General features: G+C 39.2%; 1 protein-coding gene across 1 annotated transcript in view; it reads left to right on the forward strand.

The window, feature by feature from the left end:
• The window catches only part of egfem1 (EGF-like and EMI domain containing 1), a 43665-nt gene extending 32206 nt beyond the window's left edge, over positions 1-11459 (forward strand). The window contains exons 20-28 of the mRNA XM_088300302.1: positions 2159-2290; positions 2458-2586; positions 3003-3128; positions 4538-4666; positions 4979-5107; positions 5222-5350; positions 10772-10897; positions 11028-11156; positions 11380-11459. Of these exons, the coding sequence (XP_088156428.1) occupies positions 2159-2290; positions 2458-2586; positions 3003-3128; positions 4538-4666; positions 4979-5107; positions 5222-5350; positions 10772-10897; positions 11028-11156; positions 11380-11459 (1109 nt within the window). The remainder of the gene's footprint in view (positions 1-2158; positions 2291-2457; positions 2587-3002; positions 3129-4537; positions 4667-4978; positions 5108-5221; positions 5351-10771; positions 10898-11027; positions 11157-11379) is intronic.
• Positions 11460-12313: the final 854 nt, after the last annotated feature.

Raw genomic sequence — 12313 nt, forward strand, 5'->3', positions numbered from 1 at the left:
TTGAACAAAATAAGCTGAATGTCCCCCGCGACCCTTGTGAGGATAAGCGGCTTGGATAATGGATGGATGGTAGCTTAACTCATAGGCTGCCATTGACGGATAAATCCGTCAAAAATATATTTTTTTTATCTTGGCTGGTAATGAATGAGTTAATGCCAAAAATAATTTGAAGAAAAATGCTCTAGTCAGCTTTAAATGAGGAGCGGTCCGCAAAACTAATGCTTCTACCATACTTTTTAAAATTAGGTCACAGTAGAAGTCGTTTCCTTGAGGTACAATCTGCATTAATTTAACCTGTAGGGATCGTTACGAGACTCCAAGTTAAATATTCATGACTTTTCCTCAGCCCCAAAAGTTCCCCAAATTGTAAAAAGTCCTATTTTTGTGCCCAGCACAAGTTGAGCTCAGAGCGCACTCTAATTATGTGCACGGATGACGTTTGCTTCCTTTTGATATTCGGCTGGACAAGGACAGGTAGAAGAAGGCACTTGTGCCGTGGTAGAAATGCAGCCGACTCCCGGCCAATCGATGCGGCTCTCTTCATTCCCTTTAGATTCATCGTCACGGTGCACATGACAATGCAGGAAATTGGCGCAAAGTACATTTAAAAGCAATTGCAAGCAGATAGGAACATTTCCACTTGTCGATGATTTAAAGTTGGCTCCTATGGATGGACACTAAGAGAACACCTTCCATCCTCAATGGTGCGTATGTGTGGCTAATCAACTTGATTCCTCGATAGTTCCCGATACTCTCCACACCGCCTTTGTGCATGCACAAGTATGCATAGTATCATTATTGTAATACCATTGAAAATGTTTTTAGATTATAATCCTGGGAAATATTTGATGTATCCCTTGCCAACATCAGCAGAAAACGCTCACAGTTTCACTATTTTATGTAATATTTCATCATGTGGTCCCTACCATTTACGTGCCAGCCCACCCCCAACACCACCTCAGCTCCTTTCCTCTCCTCACACACTCCCCAGACATCTGATAAATGTTACACACCAGTTGCCAAGTAAAACACAAGGCATTGTTTTTGTCTCCTCAGCAGCGGATAAGGGCTTTTGGAAGGCAGACATGCATAATGACAGCTCCGTAATTGCCTCTTTAGTCTGGAGTCCTTTCTTATCTGTTCCCCACGCTGCCTGCTGCTGCTTGACTGAGTGCGGCGATCTCACCCGTAAACATGTTCGGTTCACAGATTCATGCACTATGACTGATGGTCGGAGGATTGCATTCATTCTTGTTCTAAGCACAAATGTAAGCGTGTAGAAAGGGTGTGTGAAGAAAATGGTACCAAGTGTTCCCCATCTGGGTTTGGCCGCCAGAGAACCTTGATTGAGTTTTTTTAACTGGAATATTGAAAATCTTCTATGTTCACACAGTACAGTGACGCGCGATGGAGATACTTGGTTACCACACACCATGTAATATTCAAAAGTCCTCTTTTGCTTTTGAACTTTTTAAATGACTCAATGTTACATGAATACACTCAGGATGTAATTTTTATGTTATAAGATACAACAAGGATGTGACTCTTGCTGCAGCTCAGTCTGCAAGACTTTAAAGCTGCACACAACGTGTGGATTATTTTCAATAATATTCCATTTATTCCTTTTTAACTCGTTGTTTGACTACTGAATACTAGTGATGGACAAATGACGCTTCATGAAGCATTTGTGCTCCTGTTTGACTCCTCTTTATGACACTCTTGGTTTAAAGGTGCAGTGGAAATGTAATATATATCCATTGCACTAGCCTTTGTCTTTAAACCAAAAGAACTAGAGGAGTACACAAATATCATGTGCTTCATTTTCCCATCACTACAATGAATACATATTGCATAATGGATCAAAAGTCTACACACCCCTGCTCAAATGCAACATTTGGTGGTCTAAAAATATGAGACCAATGTCTGTTATTCCAAAACTTCAAATCATTAATGTGATCTGTAATCTGTACATCTGATTTGGAGGGGGGGAGAAAGTCTTATGAATGAGGAAGTAAAAATGAGCCCCTTTGGATCTATTAAAATTTGCAAAGGGATGTATATTCTTTTTATGCCCACTGTTTATTTTATTCTTATATAGCAATAAATTTTGTCTTGGCTTTTTGCGAAATGGTGATAGATTTCTTTTATATTATGTTAGCTTGTCCAGCTGGTATGTTTGGGAGAAACTGCAGTCAACTATGCCAGTGCGCAGGAAACCATGAGCAGTGCCATCCCGTTACGGGGATTTGTACTTGTTTACCTGGTTACTATGGGACAAGTTGTGAGTTGCGTGAGTACACTTTTAAGACCGCTTTATTTCTGCTTGAATATTGAAATGCAATGCTCAATGTTTCCTTAGCTCTATATGGCCTTGCATTGGGAAAATTAACCTATGGCCTTTCAGTCACCACATAGATCACGCCTGACTTGAAATTTATCCTTCGACGTATTCTCCAGGATGTCGCTCTGGCACTTATGGACCAAATTGCAAGTCTCGATGCAGCTGTCTAAATGGTGGCCGCTGTGACTTTCGGACGGGGACTTGCCGCTGTCCTCCAGGCTTCATCGGAGCGGACTGCAGCTCACGTACGCTTGTTAGCTTAACGCCCAACTTTCTTCGCTTTATCTGTCTGTCTACATCTGTCATCCATTTTCTATACTGACTTATCCTCTTCTATGGGGAAGTTTATCAGGTATGGTCATTTCCTGGTCTTTACATGAGTGGAAGAGGAATGCTTGAGCACTACATGCTTGCTTATTATGCACATGGACAAGCAATACTGACTTGTCACAATGCAGACTTACTAATCTAAGTAAACAGAATGACTCAAATTAAGACAAAGAGGACAAGTGATGGAGGACTAACTATGTCTGTGGGACCTAACATTGCTCCTCCTTCTGGGCTTCCAAAATATAGAATAACGAAAAGGAGTTGGGGATGTTGGGGAGTCGGTCTGTTTTTCACTTTACCATATGACTCTTTCCTCGTTTCTCCTCTGTAGGCTGCCCAAGTGGGTACTATGGCAAAGACTGTGCTAAACTGTGTTCTTGTGGAGAAGCCGGTCAGTGCCACCCAACAAATGGAATATGTATTTGTGCACCTGGGAGAATGGGGCGGTCCTGTCAAGGTACTGAAAAGCATCATTAATAAGCAAGGAGATTTTGTTTTTTTTTATGATAAATCCTCACGTTGCCATTTTGAGCTAATTAGATTTTGCAAAGGCCAGATTGAACATTGTTTTCTATTTACAATCTAAAAGTGGTATCTATGACAAGTCAGTAAAAATACTTCAGGGGATATTGAATTAGTTATATTTTCAAAGTGAATATTTTTAGTAATGTATAAATGTGTTAAGGCTGAGAGTTTGCCTACTAAAAATTTCAGTCTACCGTATTTTCCAGACTACAAGTCGCACTTTTTTTTCATAGGTTGGCTGGTCTATGGTAATTGTAATTTTGTCGGGCCTTGAACTTGGATATTTTATCAGTCTCTTCAGTAAACAAACACTTTAAGTAACACATTCGAGCGTTGGGCCTCTAATGGTTACTAACTGTTTTCCTGGGAAACAGAAGGCAATCTGGTGAATCAGCATTTGAGCAATTCTAAACGGGGTTTTCCAGCCCAGGATGCACTCAGCACTCACTTCTTTATCCTCTTGCACATGTGAATTCACCAACTCCTAAATGTCTCTTGTTCAATGTTTACAGAGACTATAAGTAGCTCGTTTTCTGTGTTCCATGTCACTGGATCTGGCAAAGAAGCAAATAAATACACATGGAAATCAAAGACATCTTCCTTGTTGTTTTCTCAAACTAAATTGTCCAGAGAAGGATGATTATTCTTTATATCAGTGCCAAATTTGACTATTTGCCTCTCTTTAATGACCTGTTGATTAAATAAACATAAAGGGTTTGTCTCTGAATGCTTGCACAAAGGGCTTTACGTTATACACTGATTATTAGTGCATTGTTCTAATGTCTTCTGATTTTGGTTGCTTGTCCTGAAGTCCTTGAAATACTTATCTCTTGCGAAGTGCCAAGTCATGCGAGGTAATCAATTGTAAAAACACATCTGTATGCCAAACCGTCCTCCAAAAGTTAAGCATTTTGTATCCAACATGTGTTGCCTTGGAGTTTTTTTTATTATAGTTTTGTCGATTTCTGATTTCTTCTGCACAAGTTACTCAAACGTAGAACATTATCACCCGTTGAAGGTCTAACTCTACGTGCAGATGGTGTAACAAAATTTTGATGTATTTTGATGCGGCTCAGGGAGACAAATTTGGCGCTCATCAGATGTGCGTGGTTAATGTCATTGGATTTCATTCATAAATATGACCCTAGCATGGGACAATCCCTCTAAATCAATGTAGAATTCATTTGAATTAATGGATTATAATCATTATCATCTTATAAGTCTATTAATAACACCACCATCACTATTGGGAGGGTGAGAAGATGGGCGGCCGAGAGGTTTGTCCACATAGACGCACGATTGCTGTAGCAATGTCCTGACAATTTTTCAATATTTCTCCAGTCTGTCCCAGGGGGCGTTATGGCTTGCAGTGCCGACACACATGCACGTGTCAAAATGCTGGTCAATGTGATCCTAAAGACGGTCAATGCAAATGTGGCCTCGGCTGGACCGGACCAGACTGTGATACAGGTTAGTTACAAAAGACACTGGGGCACGATATTGGACAAGCTTGTGATATGTGATGTTATTGAATATTTCATTAGTGATATTTAACATGTACCTAAAGAATTTACATTATTCTTATCTAATGAAAGAAATACATCTTTTTATTTCGGCAAAATAAGTGGGCTCTTTGTATATACACCATCCCTCCTGATTTTACTCCAAGTAAATAACGCATGTCATTATTCCCTGATTGTTCATTGTTCATGTTGACTGTATGTACCTACATACTGTATCACAAGTAACAAATATTTGAATGAATGCCATTTCCATGTGTAGCATGTTCACAGGGAAAATACGGTGATAATTGTTCTCAAGACTGTCCTTGCCTCAATGGTGGGTCATGTGACCGCTTTATTGGCACCTGCAACTGTACAACTGGGTACTACGGCCACTCCTGTCAACATAGTATGCAATCACACTTTTACTTGTTTATTAGCATAGTTGCAAAAGAGATTTCCTCAACTAAGCCCTGCAAAAGTTATTTTAGGTAAACTAATAAATAATATCTTGCATTTCTAGGATGCCCACATGGATATTTTGGCATAAAGTGCGCCCTTACATGTGACTGTAAGGCCGGGCAGACTTGCGATCACGTGACAGGACAATGTTTGTGTCCTCCAGGCTACTACGGGCCTCAGTGCCAAAGCCGTGAGTACTTATTTGAATGTCAAAGGGTCATTGCAACATTCAGTGACTCATATGCAGTATTTCAAATGGATGCTCTATCTTTTAAATAGACTCCAAATGAGTCCAAGATCAAAATCAAACAATCATAATCCGACAATTCTACAGACACAATTAGAATCAGAATCAGAATGGCCTTTGTTGTCATTATACTCAGTGGACACCGAGATTGGAGCACTTTCCCTCTCCAGTGCAATAAATGAAAAATAATAATAAATAAATAAATAGAAAGAGTGTTGAAAGTGCACCGGTTGACACATTATTATCTAAAAGAAATCTGGTCTTGCTTTTGCGCTCCGAGAATCCTCCATGGGAACTCAATCAAAAACATTGAGGATCCTGAGTTTGAGAATTCAGTCAAATGGTATGAAGAGCTGACAGTTCACAACTCGTATCCATAACAAAGAATGAAAAAAAAACATCTATATATAAATTTTATTTGGGCAAAGCAATGTCTGTGACAATATGGAACTGAGAAGATTTAAAAAACAAACCATTGCTTACTGGACTGGGAAAATAAAATCTGAAGACCCAGAGAATAATTTCCCCTCTGATGAAAACGACTGACTGCTTTTGTTCAAAGTTATTATGATTGATGCAAATGACAATATTTTTGTTTCCTCCGGGAAGAATTTAACTGAGCAGCTTGAGAATATTATCTAAGGAATGACAAATTGAAAAAAAAAGTGTTTCAGAGAAATTGTTTTTTTCTTAAATCTCGAGTGGTTAACCCTTCTGCCTATCTGTTGAGGGGCTCTGGCTTTGAATCTTGGGCTGGTCTTCCAATATGGAGTTCGCACATCCACTACGTGATTGCTTGGGTTTTCTTCAGGTACTCCAGTTTCCTCCCACATTCCAAAAATAGTCTACCTGCAACCCTGAAGAGGACACCTTCCATAAAGAATGAATAGGTTGATGGATAAAAAGTAAAACTGAATTTTTGTTGTTTGGTAATCTCCTTAGAGGCACCATACGGAGGTATTGAGTACAGCACTTAGACAAACGATTAATGATTTTATGCCACAATTGTATTATTATAAGTATTTATTTTTTTTTTAATCAATGTCCTTTTTTGGGGTTTGCAAGATAATGTGGTTTGGGAATGCCCATTTTTCAAGTTGTTTTACTTGGTCTTAAATGTCTGGCATGTATAAGAGAGTTGAAATTGATACTCATTGATATTCAATATGTACAACCGCTGGCAAATTTGATTGAATCACCAATCGCTGAGTATTTTCATTCAGTTGTTTAATTTGGTAGAAAAAAAGCAGACGTGACATATTTCAACAGGCAACTTTCTGGCTTTAAGAAACACTATATGAAATCAAGAAAAAAACATGTCAGTAACAGTTACTTGTTAAGACCAAGCAGAGTGAAAATGATTTGGACTCACTCAATTCTCAGGGAAAACAAAAAAATTGAATCATCCTGTAAATTTCCATTCCCAAAACTAACACCAACATCAGATTAGATCTGTTCTTTGGTCTTCAGTTAAAACAGGAGTGATCACGCGGAGAGCTATTGCACCAAGTGAACTGACATGAATCATAACTCCAAAACAAGTGATGTCAATTGAAACAAAGGTAAATCGTCACGCAATGTTGCAAAAGATTTTGGCTTGTCAAAAATTCTGGACCAAGTACAGACAACATTGAAAAGTTGTTAGAGGCAGGCATACAGGTAGACCAACTAAGAAGTCAAAGCATCAGAACAGAAAACTTAAAGCAATATGTCAGAAAATGCACAACAAACAAATGAGGAACAAATGGGAGGAAACTGGAGTCAGCGTCTGTGAGCGAACTTTAAGAGAACGCCAAAAGACAATAGATTTACATACACAAAAGCTAAACGAAAACAAGGTCACAATGGGCTATGTAAAAGCAATCTTGGACTGTGGATGACTTAATGAAATTCATATTCCGTGATGAATAGCAATTGTGTATTGGGCAAGGTGATCATGCTGGAACTTTAGATTGCTGCCGTTCCAATGAGATTTATGATGACATGATGACATGAAATCATGCAATATTTGACTACGGATGGTCCAATCTGATCCACTGGATTGGTATCGAGCCTGATCCAGGCCAAAATGACTGGCTCGGTATTGGTTTGGGTTATGGTTCGAATAACCCAGGAGCTGGAAAGAGGACCCAAGAGCAAGCGGAGTCAGAGATGGCGATAATAAGGGACTTATTTTGGTGTGAATGGAGGTGAGGAAATTGGTCCCGAATCTCCTTGACTGGAGGGTTGAGTCTGTGGGCGGGCATTCCTGAGTCCAGAGAAAGAAGGCAGCGGTGAGGTAGTGCTCGGGATGGTTGGCAGAGATCTTCGGGCAAATATGAGAAGAGCAAAAAAAAAAACCAGGGAGATAGGTTAGCACAGACCAGGCTAGATACAAAACCGGAGAATTTCTTGGAGCACAGATTTGCACCACGACAGAATCGAGAACATTTTGTCGCCAGACTCCTGGCTGCACCGCGCTTAAATCGTGGTGTTGATGATCCTGATGAGCTGCAGGTGTGCAGGAGCAGAAGCCTGAAGCTACAAGGGGTTTAACCAGGAAGTGAGAGGGAGCCGCCCAAGCCTTGTATGGAAAAACAGAAGCACCAAAAACACAGCGAAAACACAACACCACAGGATTGTTTTGATTTGAGCCAGTCCGAGACGACCCATAGATCCAAACTATATGATATGTCCCCAACTGAATTATCATACAAAAATGTATTTTATGATAATTGAGAAAATTATTTATTGTAGATCTGCAATGGCATTGATGTATAATGCAACTTTTTTGTTTATACACTGGAATTAATTTATTATACTTAGTATTTTGCAGATGTCAGCTTTACGTTTTAATAAAGCCACAGAAGATGCGCGTGTTCAGTATGTTTTCCTTCTTTTTTTAGGTGACCGGAATTGTTGTAATGACAAAAATAATCGGATCGGATATAGGATTAATATTGGCCGATCATTGAGGCTGCAGTATTCATATCGGCATCGGGCCTGAAAAAGCTTTCTCGAGCCATCCGTAATTTCTAAAAACATTGATAGTATGGAGTTGCATGTTAAGTAAAGGCACTTGGTAGTACTGATGGGAAAATGAAGCTTCGTGAAGCACTAGATGGTGCTCTTGGTTTAAAGATAAAGGCTCATGCAATGGAAATGTATTTCATTTCTACTGCATCTTTAAACCAAGAGTGCCATCGAGAGGAGTCACAACTTATCTCAAGTGCTTCATGAAGCTTCATTTGTCCATCTACAACTGGGGAGATGGCTGCCATTACATCTTCAACAAATCCACAAGTTTATATTTACATTTTGGACTATTTCTCATCAATTGAAACGGTGAGTGGGGATTCTTCAACATGATAATTCAATTAACCATAGAGCAAAAACTGTGAAAACATTCCTTGACAGAAGACACGGACGGATCTCAATCCAATTAAAATATATGAAGAGAATGGTCCATGACAAAGCTCCAACCTGCAAAGGTTTTATAAAAGCCAAAGGTGGTGAAACAAAGTACCAGTGGTATGTTGAAGTATTCTTTTGGTGTTGTTGTTTCAGAATATTCCAGAATTGTTTTCCTTCTTATTGAATAATAGCATCATTTCTTCCCTCTGCTTGGTCTCCACGAGTAACTGTTGTTGTTGACTACCACATTTGTTTTTCTTGATTTCATTTAGGGTTTCTTAAAGGGAGGAAATTCCCATTCAAATGTTTTGTGTCATGCCTGTGATTTTTTTCTACAAAATTAAACAACTAAATGAACATCTGAGATAGGTGATTCCATAATATTTGCCAGTTGTTCACAGACTCATTTTGACCTATGTTCTTCATAAAACAGTGCAGGGAATTCAATTTTGGTGGCATTGGACCTTAAGTGAAATTAAGGTTCTGTTTGTGGCAATTTATGATAAATTTAACTCTCAAATAAAAAATACAGTATTCTGTAAAGTACAGTGTACAAAACAACAATCATTGCTGTCACGATCTATATCTTCGAAAATAAAATAAAAAGCCATATAGATAATTCACATTGGAGGATGGATCACATCAACATGTTTAAACATTCAATTGTACTGATCTGATTTAGTTTAAGACAAAAGTACTAAGCAATAAATAATAGATTCACTGGTAATATTAACAAAAAGAAAAACAAAAATAATAATTTCTTATTTTAAAATGCGCCAATTCTGTTGTTTTGTTTGGTATATAAAAAGCCAGCTTCCAACTCTTCATTCTTTGGCGTGGTGAAAAGGTCTAGGAACATAATATTAGATATTCATCTGAATAATCTTTTTGCGTGCTTTGAAGAAACACCTACGTGTGCAATTACCAGTGCATGGCCACAGGGATTCCCACTGCATGGACAGATGTGAGCATGCATGAAGAGAACAGTTCCAAAATGGCTGTGGGCTTGTTCTTTTGGGGGAGACAGGCAGGCCTGGTGGAAGGTGGGAGACCAGACGAACTGGTTATTTGATGACAGACATGTGTTTCTCCAGCGCTTAATGCATTCCTCTTCCATCACTGTGCCCTCCTGCCTGCTTGCTAGGATCTCACACCCGGTGTGAGCGTTTAAATGGCCACTTCAGTCGCAGCAGGAGGGACAACCAGCATACAAACATTGCTGGCTCTACCTGTGTGTTTGTGTTGCAGTAAAAAAAATGTGTAATTATACTCCCTCACACCAGTAAAAAAAACAAAAAAACTTCTTACTCATGATGATATATTTGTGGTTATTACCACTACTATGACTACTATATTTACACTGTCAGGTGCATTTACAGTGGAACCTCCATTGGACACTTGTTGAGCTCCAATTTGCTGTTGTCGTTATAAAAGCTTTATTAACAATATAAATTGTGAACTTAAAACAGATTTTCGAAAAGCAAAACACCCAAACAGAAAGCACTCAATCTTGTTAATAGTAAAACAAATTGTCATTTTAATTTAACATAACTTGTCTAAGTGATGACATGCAGAGGTATGCTGTGGACATGATGTCTTGCATGACAGTATACATGATTGTGGCTCTAAAGTTTCATTTTGTTTTTGAGTTGATTTTTTGCAAATCAAATATTAGAATATTGAATGGGCAAGTTTAATAGCGGCTGCATATTAGTAATGGGAAAATGAAGCTTCATGAAGCACTTGTGATCATTTTTACTCCTCTAGATGTTGCTCTTGGTTTAAAGATAAAGGCTAGTGTATATTAAAGTAATATTATAACATGGCCGTCTGGAAGAATAATAAAAAAAAAATCATCACACAGGCTTTATGAAGCTTCATTTGTCCATCACTATCGCGTGCGTGTGGGTAAGGATATGCTCTCTGAAGAAAAAAAAGTGCTTTTTTTTTTCTTTCCTTTTTTCCTCTCAGGGTGTGAAGCCGGCAAGTTTGGCATCAAATGTGAAAGGTCATGTGACTGTTCAGGTGGCTCATGTGACCCATCCACCGGACGTTGCCTCTGTTCTCCAGGAAGGACTGGACAGAAGTGTGAACAAGGTAGATTGACTGCATAGCAGACGTTCCGAAAATCTTCGTTCTTCTTCTGTGTCTAGAATGAAGAACAACCTTTCCTCCATCTTTCACATCCACCGTTGAGTTTTCTCTGTCTCTGTCTTGTTGGTCTCAGACTGTGGTGGGGAGCGATTTGGCCCAGATTGCTCTCTGTCTTGCCGGTGTTCTCACGGGGCCCGCTGTGACGGGGTGACTGGACGCTGTCAGTGCCCACTCACCTGGTTGGGCCCCACCTGTGGTGAAGGTAGCACATGCATACACATGTGTACACACGCACACACAGACCCACGCGCACACCATCCCTCCCTGGCTCACCCTGTCTCTTTCAATAGCTTCTTGTTTTTCCTGACAGTTATTTTAATGTGCACCCAGCATGGAGTCAGACTCGAGTCTGTCTTCATTTTACATCCTCAAAGAACATTTGTTTTTGATTTTCGATTTGTGCTGATTTCTTATTTCTCTTTCAGCGCTGCTTCTGCAAACACGAGGACAGCTGAACTTTTCTGTGTCCCAGAGAACGAGAAGAGCGGGCGGTAAAACTGTATAAATGCCAACATTACAACACAGGACTTGGCTGGCTCTTGGAAGCTTCACACGGGTCATCCTCCAACCCGACCTGGAATCATGTGACTCATCTGTCACAAAGTCGTGTTCCATCACTGAGCCTGGAGCTCAAGACTATCAACCAATCAACTTGAACCGTGAGCAGGCCTCAGATTACCACGAACTGTTCCAATTAAAGGACTCTGTTTTTCTTGATACGCCATTATAAGGGGAATAGATTAATGTATGCTTAATCAAAGTATCAACTAATTGAATGAATACATTTTGAAATCCTGTGATTGATTGGCCATCTGTCCAGAGTGGACCCCTCCTTTCACCCAATCAGCTGTGATTGGCTCCACACGACTGTGTGCATGCTTTATTAATTCCAGCACATGCGGTTTTTATGGACTCAGTATGTTTCGCTCCAAAAAATGGTGAGTCAAATTTACTCAATTTTATTTTATCAAGTGGCTGCACACAATAGAATTATCTGGATCTAGATGATTTTATTTTGTGCAACCACTTGACAAAATAAAATTCAGTAAATTCAACACACCATGTTTTTCTATGTAGGTCACATATGTTGTAGAGATGAGCAAATTTGGGCAAAACAGAAGAAATAGAAATTGATTGCCCGTTTAAAGACAAGTTTTTCATGATGAGGTGTTTCATATTTTTGTTGCCTAATTTACCTACAACGTAATACATAATACATTATTTGTATTGGGAAATGTGTATACTATATTATTATTCTATTTAGCTGACTCATGTTCTGTGTAATATTTGTTCATACCACACTATTGCACTGTATTTTCCTCACTTAAGAAAAGGCTACTTCCTCATCAGTTGAAATAT

The sequence above is a fragment of the Idiotropiscis lumnitzeri genome, chromosome 7 (genome assembly GCF_059441095.1).
Source record: "Idiotropiscis lumnitzeri isolate Australia: NSW breed Sydney's pygmy pipehorse chromosome 7, RoL_Ilum_1.0, whole genome shotgun sequence".
Taxonomy (NCBI): domain Eukaryota; kingdom Metazoa; phylum Chordata; class Actinopteri; order Syngnathiformes; family Syngnathidae; genus Idiotropiscis; species Idiotropiscis lumnitzeri.